Source organism: Dipodomys merriami, unplaced genomic scaffold (assembly GCF_024711535.1).
Source record: "Dipodomys merriami isolate MVZ:Mamm:240054 unplaced genomic scaffold, mDipMer1.0.p SCAF_55, whole genome shotgun sequence".
NCBI lineage: Eukaryota > Metazoa > Chordata > Mammalia > Rodentia > Heteromyidae > Dipodomys > Dipodomys merriami.
Genome location: NW_027206124.1, coordinates 3,260,510 through 3,275,847, shown reverse-complemented (window position 1 = coordinate 3,275,847; position 15,338 = coordinate 3,260,510). Strand labels below are relative to the sequence as shown.

Sequence of the window (15,338 nt, the reverse complement as noted above, 5' to 3'; positions counted from 1 at the left end):
TTTCTTTCTTTCTTTCTTTCTTTCTTTCTTTCTTTCTTTCTTTCTTTCTTTCTTTCTTTCTTTCTTCCTTTCTTCCTTTCTTCCTTTCTTCCTTTCTTCCTTTCTTTCTTTCTTTCTCTTTCTTTCTTTCTTTCCTTCTTTCTTCCTTTCCTCCCTCCCCCTCTTTCTTTCTTTCTCTCTCTTTCTTTCATTCATTCTTTCTTTCTTTTCCTCCCTCCCTCCCTCCCTTCCTTTCTTTTTTGTTGGTCAGGGGGCTTGAACTGAGCCTGGGTGCTTCTCTAAGCTCTCTTTTGCTCAAGGCTAGGTCTCTACCACTTTGAGCCACAGTGCCACTTCTGGTTTTCTGGTGGTTAATTGGAGATAAGAGTCCCACAGACTTTCCTGCCTGGGCTGGTTTGAACTGTGGTCCTCAGATCTCAGCCTCCTGATAGCTAGGATGACAGGTGTGAACTGAAAGGATCCATTACATCCATCTCAGGGGACTGTGCAGAGGCAGGCAGGCACAGGAGAAAGATTATTACAAGGTTTATTAGAGGATCCAAATTTCCCCCAGAAAGGGAGCACATGGCAGCCTCCACTGTCCAGGTAGCAGCAGGGTCTGAGGGTCGGAAGTGAGGTAGATGGGAGCTCAGGTGGTATGGGAAGAGAGAGGGAGTAGTCAGTTGTATGGTGGGAACTCCAGGGCTGGGAGAAGCTCAGGTCTGGGTGGAGCCAAGGACCAAAGGTGGGCATGATGCTTACTTGAACCACCAGTGCCCGGCTTGAGATTGCTTTTTTAAGTACTGCTGGTCACATATTTATCAGGACATTAACCACAATGTAATTTTTATTACTTGACTTTGTGTAGGAAGTGAAAAGAATAATGATGACTATCACTTAGGACTTTGCATCTACCAAGAAGGGCTTAGCAAAAAATGGAAAATTATATCAGCTACCTAATGCGATGTTAGGTTCACACTAAAACACACACAGACTGTTACAATCCACACTCATCCTTTTTGAGCTAGGGTCTAGCTATGTTGCTTAGGTTAGCCTCAAACTCTTGGGCTCAAGGGATCCTTCTACCTCAGCCTCCAGAGTGCTGGGACCTGAGGCACACACCTGTGTGGCTAACAGACCCATGGGCTTCCTGCTGGCAGGGGAAAGCTCCTGGGAGACAATTAGGCAGAGCGCTTCCTCCCCAGGGAACTGACAAGGTCAGTTCAATTACTTTTTAGAAGTAGGAAACCTTACACTACCAGGGGGGAAAATGGTGATATCTAAGCCTCACTGTACACAATAGGAATATTCTTGAAAAGTTATTATGAATAGAGTATTTGTAAATGGAATCATATTAGCATGTATTATGGAGACTCACTGTACAAAAGAGCCCTGTGGCGAAGCCCTTTATAAAATAAAAAAGAAAACTTTGTTATGCAAATAACTGCCTTTTACTTGATCTGTTTTAACGTCTGGGCTTTTAGGTGCAGAATCTTAAAACCAAGTACACCTGTAAGTCACCTCTGGCTTTTCACACTGGGGGTAAAATAATATTAGTTCCCCTTCTTCTCAACTCTCAGAGCCCTTTAAAAACTTGCTACAGATAGTTTATTCCACCTTGGAGAATAGGCCAAGGCTTGACGAACCTTCTCTGTAAAGGGAGGAGAACACGTATTTTTGGCTTTGGTCACCAATATCCTGTTGAGCTGTTGTAGCCAGGAGGGCAGCTTTAGATAATAAACGGATGGGCATAGCTGGCTTTCAATCCAACTCTATCGAACATAATTTTTACAGATTGACAAATATTATTAGTCTTGATGCCTTGCCTCCAGCCATTTAAATATGTAAAAACCATCTTAGCCTAACCAGCTATAGTTGAACCAATCCCCCTCCCTCCCCCCCCATATATGTCCTATCTCCTCCAGTTGTTTACAGACTTCTTGAAGGGAGGGCCATAGCTGAGTGGAAAAAGGGTGGATTAGATGTCCATGGACCTGGATTTGAATCTGCTCATGCCACTTATGTGACCACTGGTAACCACTGGTTATCCCGTTCATAAAGTGAAAGCAAGCATCCTTACTGAAGTACACATGGATGTGTAGAGCCTAATAGGCACTTAGTAAACATTTGTTGGTGAGTAAAACTATGATAACTAAGGGCTAGGGACTTAGCTCAAGTAGTAGAGCATCTTTCTGGCAGGCACCAGTCCTTGAGTTCAAACCTCAGTATCTCCAAAAGAAAAAAAAATACAACAAAACAAAACAAAATCTCTGATAAATGACTTGCCATCAGAATTTGGGAATTCCTAAGAAAAGGGATGGCCGAGAAACATTCATTTATAAGGATCAATTAATTTCCCACTCAAAGATACTTTTTGTTGTTGTTGTTGTTGTTGTTGTCGTCGGTCGTGGGGCTTGAACTCTGGGCTTGGGTGCTGTCCCTGAGCTCTTCAGCTCAAGGCGAGTGCTCTACCGCTTAAGCCACAGTGCCACTTCCAGTTTTCTAGTGGTTTATTGGAGATAAGAGTCTCACGGACTTTCCTGCCCCGACTGGCTTTGAACCTCAATCCTGAGATCTCAGCCTCCTGAGTATCTAGGATTATAGGCATGAGCCACCGGCACCCCTACCTCTTTTTTTTTTTTGTCCCTCAGCTCTTCAGCTCAAGGCTAGTGCTCTACCACTTGAGCCATAGCACCACTTCCGGCCTTTTTCTGCTTATGTGGTGCTGAGGAATCGAACCCAGGGCCTCATGCATGCAAGGCAAGCACTCTACCACTGAGCCACCTTCCCAGCCCCCATTTTTTTTTTTAAAGAGCAAATCCAACCAGAGAATGAAACAGGCACCTTCACTAAGAAGTCTGATTTATCTGATCCAACAGAGGGCAATGGTGCACCCCAAATCAACGTTTGTTCTTGTAACTTTTCTTTGCCTCTTGAAGCCCTATAATCTTTATCTAGACAGGTTTGCTGATGGTTGTCGCTGTCCCTTGTGAGTTTTCAGACACATAAACACGAGCATTTCAGGGTCTAGAGCCTCTAAAATACAGAATTGCTTAGATGGGAGAGAATGAGAAGCCGCCTCTCAAGTTCCTTCACTCTGCTTTTCTGGTTGTAAATGATCTTGTGTCGAAATTCCTATTGTTTGGGTTTTCCCCCTCCAACCATATAGCCTTGTTTGGATTCTTTGTGTCTTTATGAGCATCAGGGATAGACACAGGAAACACAAACAGGTTTCAGATGTCCTTAAAGATTCCTAAGCCTAGGATGTGTTACTACCTCACAGCTCACCCATTAAATTACTGCTTAAATATTTTTTCTAGAGACCCAAACCAATCTATTCTGGAAGCGTTGGGGGCAAAGAGGTGAGAGAGAAAGCTGGGCCTGACCAGGGACTGGCTTTCCCTCATTTTAGACGCTCTAATAAAAACCTTTTTGGATGCCAGCAGAATCACTGTCACAAGATTGCTCCTCATCAGCTGACGGTGTTGAAATGTTAACCTTGCCAAGAGTCTGACGCGGCTTATATATTTCTTTTGTGTGTCTGCTCTCCAATTACCTCTAACATCCTCTGCAGCCTGTAAAATAGAGACCCTCACACCCTTTTCTAGAAAATTCCAACTTCTGCTTTTCTCCACACTTGGATCCAAGGCCAGGTATAGAGGGTGAGGTTAGAACTGCAATTGTGCCAGTGTCCTCTCCACCTTCTTGGCCTTCCCTCCATCAAGGCTGAAGGGAGCCAGGAACTTGGGGGTGGCCACCAGGTCCTCGGAGGCAAACAGTTCTTCTGCCGAGCTAGCCCTCCTAAGTCAGAGACCCAGGGCCATTTCTTTCTGGAGACCCAGGGCCATTTCTTTGTGGTTCAGGATCCCAGGAGACGCAGCAGCCTTCTCTGTCGGACAGGGCCCCTCTCTGGGGATATAAACATTTCTGATTTTATGGCAACCCCCAAAAGCAAAGATTAGAAACCTATATTCCACCAAAGGGTTTCTGGCTAGTTAGATGAGAGATGTTAGTTCCCTTGAAAAGGCTCGATGTGAAATGGTTTCACACATACAAGACATTCTTATTTTTTTTTTCTTGTCCTCAGGTGACTCATTATTTTTCCCCCAGCTAAGCCCCAGGAAGGCACAACTCCCCCATCACGACCGGCAGGGCCGAACACATGGAACTACAGGGGACTCTCTGCCCACTTGTCCGAGAACAATAATTCATCAGCGCCCATCTGCCAGTGCCAGTCTTGGAGACCACAAGGAAGGGGCTTATGAATAGAAGTCACCAGGGCGCTCGCATCTCCCATCCATTCCCGTCCTAAGCGCAGGTGTGTTCCCTGAATAACAATTCAGCCTCTTGCTGCTTCTCCTCTGCAGAGAGCCACCAACAGAGCTGTCTCCAATGACAGGCAACTAATGGGTATCTGGATCTTGAGTGAAGCACTGAATGTGGGCAGGGGATGTATTGCATTCTCCCTCAGGTCTGGAAGGGGCCCGCACTGAGCCCATCACCAGTAATGGGAGAAGAGGCTTTTCTGGCCTTTCTCCTATGCCTCTTTCCTGGCCCCTCCTGCAGGCAGACCCTGGCTACCTTCCTAAGGCTTCAGTCCTACCCAGGACCCCCCAGGATCCCCTAGGAGTTGGAAGCCAAGTAAATGCAATATTTTCTATACCTACAAACTTGACACAACTGGAGAGTCCCTGATATCCTTATTTAATCAAATTGCTATGCTGCTGTCCCCGTCTGTCACTGAGGATTATGGAGATTTCACTGGTCTCCAGGATGCTTTCCTTGTTTTTAATTAGCTCTTTTTTCCCCCCTGCTTAAGTTGTTTTTTGGGGGTGGGATGGGGGAGGGGGTGACTGAGGAAGAGGAGAGAGAGGGAGAAGAAGGGAGAGACAAGGCAGGGGACTCCCCGCCAGAATTTGGGTGCAGCTCTAGACAAAGGGAGCAGCATTTACTCTTAGACTGCCTGCTCATCACTGGTCGTCCTTTTTAATCCACTCCAGCCCTGCTTAGAAGACCAAACTCCCTTTTAGCTCAAGGCTTATCACACACAACCACATTCATCCTCACTCTTTTTGTAAGAAAAACAAAGCATATGTGATTAAACATAAAGCACATATTCTACTAAACTCAAGCACATCCCTCTAACTTGTCATGTTTAGGAGACTGTCCCAATAGAAAGGCGGCTCTCAGAGCAGGGAAATCAAGACCTGTTGTTCACTTGGTGGCTGGAGAATCTTCTCTCGCTCTCTCTCTCTCTCTCTCTCGCTCTCTCTCTCTCTCTCTCTCTCTCTCTCTCTCTCTCTCTCTCTCTCTCTCTCTCTCTCTCTCTCTCTCTCTGGTGCCAGAACTGGAGCTTGAACTCAGGGCCTGGGCTCTGTCTCTGAGCTTTGTTGCTCAAGGCTAGCACTCTAGCAATTGAGCCACAGTTCCACTGTGGCTTTTTTGGTGCTTAATGGGAAATAAGAGTGTCATGGACTTGCCTGTCGAGGTTGGCTTCAAAATGTGATCCTCAGATCTCAGCCTTCTGAGTAGCTAGGATTACAGGTGTGAGCCACTGGCACCCAGCTTAGAATCTTAATTTTCTATGCCTCAGTTTCTCTTACAGGAATCAGATGACAACAACCCTCTGGCTTTCAGGGAGGGGCTGCAGAAAGCTTGGCTTGGCCCTAGGGTTCCAGGGTTTAATGTCTTTCTCCAAAGTGTTTTTGCATTTTAGTACTCTATCAAATAGACTGTAGAGAAAAATGAATGTCAAAGTAGCTTTTTAAAAATGTGAATCTGCCAGGTTCTGATGGCTCACGCCTGTAATCCTAGCTACTTAGGAGGCTGAGATCTAAGGATCATGGTTCAAAGCCAGCCCAGGCAGGAAAGTCTGTGAGACTCTTATCTCCAATTAACCACCATAAAAGCAGAAGTGGCACTGTGGCTCAAGTGGTAGAGCACTTGAGCTGAAGAGCTTAGGGACAGCGCCCAGGCCCAGAGTTCAAGACCCATGACCAAAAAAACAAAAACAAAAACAAATAAATAAAATGTGGATTTACCAAGCATATGCTCCTGTAGTTTCAAGTCTCCATTTGTCTTCACTTCTATCTTCTACTTCCTGGCAATGAGCCCTGGCTGAACGAACAATCTGTAGTGATGGAGAAGGCTCAAGAGGAAGGGAGGGCAGGTAGGGCAGCCAAGTGGAGACACCGATTTGGTGTCCGCTTGCAGCCATTCTCTGAGCAAGGCCGATGTGATGTGTGCTGTCTTTAAACGGGAAGTACTAGGACAGCAAACAGGGAACTTACCACCCAAGCTTTGCCAATGCCTGGAAACTCCAGCCAACCGAGAGCAAGCTACCATTTAGGGCCCTGGCTTCACTTGTGCCAAAAGCTTTACAAATGGGCATCCTTTGCGAGATTTATGATTAGTAGAGGCTTTCACATTTTACAGATAGAAAGTGGAAGCAAGCGGTTAGAGTACATGGCTGTCTGCCTCTAAGGCAGTGTGTTCTGTCATTCTGCCTCTACTGGTAGTGGACTAGCAAAATCACAGAAGTCCTGCTACTAGTTCAGGATAATAGCATAGGACTCCTGAACCTTCCCAGGTGGCTGTCCTTCAGCCAAGAAATTGACAGCAATAATTCTCACATACCCTTGAAATTCAAGCCCATTATGTCTGGTCAAAGAGCAAAGACTGCAGTGAACCCAGCTGACCTCAGACCATGTAATCATGTGCTTTAAGGCAATTGGAGAAATGGGACAATGTCAGTTCATAAACTTACAAGCCACAGCCCCCTCTTCCTCTTTCTCCCCTTCCTCCTCTTTTTCCTTCTCTTTCTCCCTCCCCCCACCTCTCTAACATTTCTTCCCCCACAATATAGTTGGGGGTTTTCAAATTTGTTCTTTCTCCTGGAAATATTAGTGACTTACTATGACTCTAATTAGAATGTATTTACAATACTTTGTTTTAAATTACCCTACCCCTTTCTTCTTAAAATGGCATGATGAACAAATCCATCAACCCAAAAAAATCATAAAGAACACCCCCCCATCTTCCTGCAGCCCCTTGACACTCGAGCATCGGTTTACCCTTATTATTTCCTGAAGCCATAGCAATTGTCTACAGATACTCCATGAACCCCACTGACTAAACCACACAGAAAGGAAGTATTAAAACTACCACTCCACTCAGAAATCACGTAATGAGCTCTGTCAGGAACTCGGGTGGGGGTTAGCGGCAGGGTCTACGAGAGGAAAGGGCAAGAAAGAGGCAGACGGATAGACAGACGCTTTGCAAAATCCGGGCTTTATGTATTTGGTTTCACTTCCCATTTTCTATTCACATCATGACTTCCCTTCAAATATATGGCCAGAGTTTTATGTTCCTTCATTGTTCTCTTTTCTCTCTTCCCTTCTGTTTACTTCGTGGGTTTTTTAAAATTTATTTTTATTGATTTGGGCCCTGAAAGCTTGTCATATTTATCACACATTGCAAACCTCCATCTTCTTGCTCGGTTGTCACTAGGGGCGGTGACTTTGTTCACAAATGCAGCAAATGTGCTTCCTGCCCTCAGTTCCCCCTTCCTTGCTGCCTGGGCCTGGGCTGCTTTCAGTCTTATTTGGGCAAAGCTCAGAGGGTAGAGCGGATGACTGAATGACTACAAAAATCTTAAATCTTTCTTGCCACTTTTGCTGTGTTCCCAAACCCCCGTTTGCTATTGGAACACTGGTCATTTCTTAGTGCACTGGTCTCAATGTTTATAAAGGGGACATTAATTCAGACAGTGGCTTAACTGGCTTTATTCAATAAATCTATTGTTGAAAAGTTAGAGGTAATGACATTTTATAAAAATAAATAATTTTAGTTGGGCACTGGTGACTCATGCCTGTAATCCTAGCTACTCAGAAGGCTCAGCTCTGAGGACTGCAATTCGATGCCAGCCCTAACAGGAATGTCTCTGAGGCTCTTATCTCCAAGTAACTACCAGAAAACCTGAAGTGGCTCTGTGGTTCAAAGTGGTAGAGTGCTAGCCTTGAGTGAAAAGAAATCAGGGATAGTGCTCAGGCCCTGAGTTCAAGCCCTACTCCTAACAATATGTATAATTTTATTGTTAGTATTAAGGGGTTGTACAGAGGGGCTGCCATCTTATAAGTCAGGTAATGAGTACATTTCTTTTTGGATGATGCTATCCCTTCCTTTACTTTCCCCCAGCTAATGACATTTTTATGTAGCACATTACCTGGGAAAATTACTAAAATTTGTCAAACAAATATTAGCCATTCCTGGTGATGCACACCTATATCTCCATACTTTAGAGGCAGAGGCGGGAGGATCTTAAGTTCCAGGCCAGTCCAGGTTACATGGTGAAAGTCCTTCTCAAAACTAAAAACCATGGGAAAAGTAGATTGGAAGTTTGTGGTCTAGGTCCTCCCTGGGCAAATAGTGACTCTCTATCCCCCAAAATAACCAGAGCAAAAAGGGCTGGGGGCAAGGCTCAAGCCAGCACAAAGTCCTGCATTCAACTCCCAATCCCACCAGAAAATAAAAACCAAGTAAAATCCCACAAATGAAACCAAAACTATGTCTAAAACAAAGGGATGATGTTGTGAATTTTACTCACCTCACGAAATTTCTTAGTTTTGGAAAATTCAGATCTTTGTACCACAAATCCCAAGTTCTTGTTTTTAAAGTTTAATATCCTGGGGCTGGGAAGGTGGCTCAGTGGTAGAGTGCTTACCTTGTATGCTTGAGGCTCTGGGTTTGATTCCTCAGCACCACATAAGCAGAAAAAGCTGGAAGTGGTTCTGTGGCTCAAGTGGTTAGAGCACTGACCTTGTGCTGAAGAGCTGAGGGACAGCGCCCAGGCCCACAGTTCAGGCCCCACGACCAAAAAAACAAAGTTTAATATCCTTAGGGTCCTCTACCACTGTACCTCTCCATGCCCTGGTCATTTTCTGATGGTTTCATCTCAGTCATCCACTGTCCTGTTAGCTAAATGTAAGTCAGTATTTAAGATGGGGCCTGAGGTGGGCTAAGCAGAATAGGATTAAATTACTGTATCAGCCCACCAGTGTTCTCTAATTGTATTCAATCTTTAGCTGAACCTGAGGTAAAAACCATAATAAGAACTCAGGAACATGGCCAAGCCAGGCCGCTCTATTACTGCAATGGAGTGTTGGAAACCTGAATTCCAGACTTCACATCTTGTTTTGTTCCTCTTGTTGGCCAACTGCTCAGCTCTGCCCATGGGCAGGATTTCTGTGCCTCACCTCCATTTACATCTTGCAACCCCCCCACACTTTTTTTTTTGGTCAGACATGGGGCTTGAACTCTAGGCCTGGTCGCTGTCCCTGAGCTTTTCTGCTCAAGGTGAGTGCTCTACCACTTGAGCCACAGAGCCACTTCCAGTTTTCTGATGGTTAATTGGAGATGAGTCTCACTGATGTTCCTGCCCAGGCTAGCTTTGAACCATGATCCTCAGATCTCAGTCTCCTATGTAGCTAGGATTACAGGTGTGAGCTACCAGCACCTGGCTTGCAATTCTTTTCTCATTAAGTAAACTCAGGACTTTTCAGTCTTTATTTCATAACAGGACATGGACTTTGGGGCCAGGCACAGTTGGGTTCATTTATTACCTATGTGACCATCACCCAATTGGCCATCTCTATAATTCCTTCTTCCTTCCTTCCTTCCTTCCTTCCTTCCTTCCTTCCTTCCTTCCTTCCTTCCTTCCTTCCTTCTCTCCCTCTTTCCTTCCCTCCCTTTCTTCCTTCCTTTGTTCCCTTCACATCTTCCCTTTCTTCCCATACTGGGGATTGAACCCAGGGCTCAAGCATGCTAGGTAAATGCTCTACTTGAGTTATACCCCCAGACCTTTTGTCTTTTTAGACAGGGTCTTGCTACTACGCTTTGTGCCCAGGGCAGCCTCAACCCTCCACTTCTGCCTCCTTCATAGCTGGGATTACAGGCAGGTGACCACCATGTCTATCCTAAACTCAGTTCCTTTACCTACAATCTCCTCCATGTTGACATTAAGCTGTTCTGTAAGTATGATCTACAAACCCACCAGATTAAGTTGTTTGGCCTGGCTATCTTCATTTCCTCCTCTAGAATCTCAGAAAATGCCTTGTGGAAGCCCACCTGAGCCGGGCCTGGTCCTCCTGTGCATGCCCATGTGACCACCCCGGAAAAGGACATGTGCCATCACAGGGTCAGCTTCTCCCAGGGCCTCACTTGGGGGAGATACCAAGTGGCAGAAGTTCTCTTGCTGTCCTCTCCTGTCCTCTTTCTTTTTGTTATGTCAGAGGTGGCTGCTGGTGCCTCCCCGTACCCTTCTTCTCCCTCCGCCCTTCTCCTCCTGCTTGACAAAGACCTGTGTGCTGAAGCTTTGCAAGGATCATTTTTCCATTCAGAGTCTGTCAATGTCACCTTGTCACGGGTCCTCCCACATCCGCTCAAGCCTCTCATTGTCATGTCAGGCCTTCAGCAAGCTCTCTCATTCTTGTCTTTCAAAACTGACTTCAGAATCTTGCCCAGCCTTGGTAAATGGCTTCTCTCTGTTTCTGTGGGCACCCATGTGCATCCTCGCCTCTGCCTGGGTCCTCCTCCTGTCATTGAACTCATACCACTACGTGTGGTTGTGCAGGCTGATGGTGCATCCAGGTCCCTGGATGAGGCAGTGATGGGGACTGAAGTCCATCCACTGCTCTTCTAATCAAGCATGGAACTTCATTTGTCTAGATTTAGGGGCTCTTTTTTTCTTACATAAACCAGGTCTAACACCAATTGCCTTCCCTTGGGGCCTTCTCCCATGACTTCCTGTAGTCTCACGCTCTCTTGATGGCATGGAGAACCGGATACATCTATCTCTTGCCTAGTGCTGCCCATTGTGGAGTAAAGAAGCCAACACATGGGCTTCAGAGTCCTGCAACCATAGTGCAAACCCTAGCTCTGCCAGTAGCTCTCCAGAGCACCCAGAGCAAGTGGCCAATCCTCTGAGCATTAGTTTCTTCACTTTAAAAACATGGGTAATGGTGTTCTTGGGAAGAAGATGCAATATAGCCATCTAAACCACTTAGTATGGAGCCTGACACATAGTAAGTGCTCAGCAGTTGCTACCTATTATTACTTTTTTCTTTTTGTCAATTATTAGACTTGAACTCAGGGTCTGGGCACTGTCCTTGAGCTCTTGCTCAAGGCTAGTGCTCTACCACTTTGACTCATAGTTCTACTTCTGACTTTCTGGTAGTTTTTTGGAGATAAGAGTCTCACAGACTTTAATGCGTTGGGTTGGTTTTGGAACATGATCCTCAAATCTCAGCCTCCTGAATAGCTAGGATTATAGGCATGAGCCACCAGTGCCTGGCTGTTATACTTTTATGACAGAAAATATTTATATTTCCCAGTGTCTAACAGTGGTTGAAATATGTTTTAGCTTACAGGACAGAAAATGTATACCCCAGTAAGTAGGGTTGCCAGGTAAAATACAGAATACCCAATTAAACTTACATTTTAGATAAATAATATTTTTAGCGTATCACAATGTCCATATCCCAAATGTCCTTCTCTATGGAATCTCCAGTGATATACTGGATGTTGTTGAGAAAAATGGTATAAGGAATCATCTGCTCCTTGGTGCCCCCAAACTCAGCTTTCTACCCCTTACACAACACCTACCCCTGAAATCATTTCCACAAAAATTGGAGAGTTAATTAGCCTTTGGGATCAAGTCTGTAGTCCCAGAATTAAGTGCCTTTCCCTTTCTTCTTTCCCTCCCTCCCTACCCCTCTCTCTTGCTTTTCTATTTTTTATTTTTTGCAGTGCTGGAGATGGAACCTATTGTGTTGCACATAGCAGGCAAGTGTGCTGACCCTGGCTAGACTTCCAGGTAGGTTGTGGTTTGCACACATTGTATATATTCTCATTCATGCATCCTGCATACCTCCCATGTCATAACTCCTATTTTTTTTCTAACTTTCTTGTGTGATTTGTTGCTTTTAGTATTTTTTTTTTTTTTTTGGGTCCGGTCATGGGGCCTGAACTCTGGGCCTGGGCGCTGTCCCTCAGCTCTTCAGCTCAAGGCTAGCGCTCTACCACTTGAGCCACAGTGCCAGTTCCGGCTTTTTTCTTTTTGCTTATGTGGTGCTGAGGAATCGAACCCAGTGCCTCATGCATGCAAGGCATGCGCTCTACCACTGAGCCACCTTCCCAGCCCTGCTTTTAGTATTTTATTGGTCAAAAGTGTGCTTTAGCCATTATGCATTCTGTAGTATTCTGAATTCTTTATTTTACAGTTAGGCTTTATTGGTGTTTCTGTTCTTACAAGAGACTTTTTTTTTCTTTGCAATCCATATTTGAAGTAAAGCAGGAATCCTCAAAGCCCTCTTAGGCATTCAGAAGTGTATTTTGTCATTATTCTGGCCTTTTGCATCATTATTCCCAATTTTACTACCTATAACTTGTCCACATTTTCCATGTTTGGCTTTTTTACCACAGTACAAAATTCCTGGGCAGTAGCTTCAATAAATTATTAGTAATTCTACCTCATAATTGTCAGATTGACATTCGACTATGTCACCTGGGTAACTTGTCCTGATGACAAATATTCCTTGAATCAGTTGATTATACCACATTGTTTATGTGATCTCAGTCTTCCTAGAACTGCATTTCTTCCTAGAACTATTTTAGAGGAAGTTACTAAGCCACCAGCAGCACCAAATGTTGTTCTGTTTTTGTCATGATCTTTTTCACTTCAAATCCTCCATCATTGATTTACTTGTCTAAGTCCAAATCCTTCCTTTCCCTTCCTCCCTCTTTCCCTCTCTCCTTCCCTCCCTCTTTCTTCTTTTCTTCTTTGTGGTGTTGGGGATTAAATTCAAGGCTTTTCACATGCAGGGCAAGTGTTCTACCACCAAGCCCCATCTCCAGCCCTCCTTTTTCATTTCCGACCCCCTCTCTACCACCAGGAAATGGCAATCTCTCCCCAGGTTAATTATCAGAATTCCTGCTGCTCGATTTCACTGGCTCCTCACTCATCTATCTAGAATATGCATCTACTCAGCATATGTTGGGCTTCACTCTGTTCCAGCACTGTGCTGGGCCTGGAGCCTTGGAGTAGACTAGAGAACCTATTCCAGACCTTCAATAGGCCACAGAATTGGTGGAAGTGCCAACAAGTCCACCAAGTATGTGGTAGCATGACACTAAAAGAGCCAACCTCAGGTGGTGGAGGAGGTCAAAGGAGAGGCCCCTAATGCAGTCTGGGATGGAGACAGGTGCAGAAAAGGTTTCCCTGCAATCGGCAGTATAAAGAGCAGTGAGTATGACATACATACACAGAATGGTGTATGCAAATGGGTGGTGGTGACCAACTAACCAATTACAGTTACGGTGGACTGTCAGGAAATGACATTGGTGGTTGGGGTGAAGTCAGGGCGTGAGACCTTTGTATAGTGTGGTAGGAGCTTTGGACTTACTGGAGACTTTGCTAACACTTGCTTTGGGGATGTGTGGGCTGGAGGCAGTGCCTGGAAGGCAGGATGAACTAGAGGTAGGAGAAACACTGCAGTCCTCTTGGCTATTAATGATGAGGGGTACACCGTAACAGGGTAGACTGCCCTATATTCAGTGCTTTAGACATGCTGTCTCATTTAATGCTTGGCAGAATCTGAGAAACATGATCTTCAGACTAGCAAAAAAAAAAAAAAAATCTAGGAACTATTATATGTAGCCAACCAGTGAGGCAGCTAAGGTTCAAAATGGTTCTATAACAGCCTATGTTGCCATGCTTAAAAAATAGGTACAGCTGGGCGCCGGTGGCTCACACCTGTAATCCTAGCTACTCCAGAGGCTGAGATCCGGGGATCACGGTTCAAAGCCAGCCCAGGCAGGAATGTCCGTGAGACTCTTAACTCCACTAAAACCACTCAGAAAACCAGAAATGGTGCTGTGGCTCAAGTGGTAGAGTACTAGACTTGAGTTGAAGAGCTGAGGGACAGCGCCCAGGCCCACAGTTCAAGCCCCATGACCCCCCCAAAAAAGTAAACCCTAGATTCAAAGTCAGCCTGTGCACCAACATCACTACCTCCTACAACATCATCACCATCTTCATCATTACCATCATCATCATCATGATCATCATCATCATAGTACTCATGGTTGAACTCAGGGCCTCCTGCTTGCTAGGCAAGTTTACTTGAGCCACACCTCCCTCTCCCTTCTGGTCCATTTTATTTTTCAGATAAGAGTCTCATGCTTTTGTTGCAGTTAACCTTAAACCATGATCTTCCTACCTAGGATTATGAGTATGTGCCATGCCTGGCCCTTTTCCTTTCCTTTTTGATTTCAGAGAACTGCTGTAAATTAATGACTAGTTGCAAGTGGCTAAAAGGCTAAGAAGAGCCTGGAATGGCATCATCCTGAAACATGAGATGAAAACCACAAATGAAAGACATGTGCATAATTTTATGTGTGTGACACATTAAAAAGTAAATATTCTGCTGGGCACAGTGGTTCACACCTGTAATCCTAGCTATGCAGGAGGCAGGGACCTGAAGATCATGGTTTGAAGCTAGCCTGAGCAGAAAAGTCCATGAGACTCTTATCTTCCATTAACCAACAAAAAGATGGAAGTGGAAAAGTGGCTCAAGTGGTAGAGCACTAACCTTGAGCATAAAAGCACAAGGACAGGCTCAAGCTCTACGCTCAAATGTCAGGACTGGCATGTACGCACATGTGCACACACACGCACACACACAGAATATACGAGTGGCACACTGAAAAGTATAAAGAAATGATCTTTAACATATATATATTTTTTGTGCCAGGCTGATCTTTAGTATCTTATTTTACTTAATTCAGTGCACCCAAATTATCACCATTGCCATGTGAGATGAATATAAAAATGTACATTTTGCATTTTCCCCCTAAGTCTTTGAAATCAGGTATATATTTTACAGTTCAAGCACGTTTCCATTTGGACTAGACATACTAGAGGTACCCGGGATAACAAAGCTCTGAAATGAGTCTCAGATTTCTGCTGGGGCCAATTTGGTAGAGGAGAAAAGGGAAGAGAAGGAGAGGTGATCCAGGAGGAATTTGAAATGCTTGTGAAACACCTAGGCAGAGACTCCCCCTAGGGGGTTAGACATGTAGGTCTACGTCTTAGCAAATAGAAAAATTATATTACAGATATAAATTTGGGGACTATTTTCAATATATGCAGGTGGCTGTTAAAACCCTGAGTTAAGAGTGAACCCAGAAAGCTCACACAGCAGGATGTAGCCAATGGGAGCAGCAGGAAGGGTGGGGACAGCTCTGGGGGCGGGGTTCATTGGCTGAGCAGGTAGGCTTCTCCCCTTGGCTAGAGGAGGAGG

General features: G+C 44.9%; 1 protein-coding gene across 4 annotated transcripts in view; it reads right to left on the bottom strand.

The window, feature by feature from the left end:
- Positions 1 to 15,338, bottom strand: part of Grap2 (GRB2 related adaptor protein 2) — a 72,366-nt gene that overhangs the window by 24,781 nt on the left and 32,247 nt on the right. Inside the window, exon 1 of one of the 4 annotated variants that reach the window (XM_069999597.1) lies at positions 6,021 to 6,236. The exons of the other annotated variants lie outside the window; for them this stretch is intronic. Coding sequence (XP_069855698.1) covers positions 6,021 to 6,027 — 7 coding nt within the window. The 5' untranslated portion in view covers positions 6,028 to 6,236. Of the gene's footprint in view, positions 1 to 6,020; positions 6,237 to 15,338 lie in introns of those variants that run through there. 4 annotated transcript variants of the gene reach the window in all.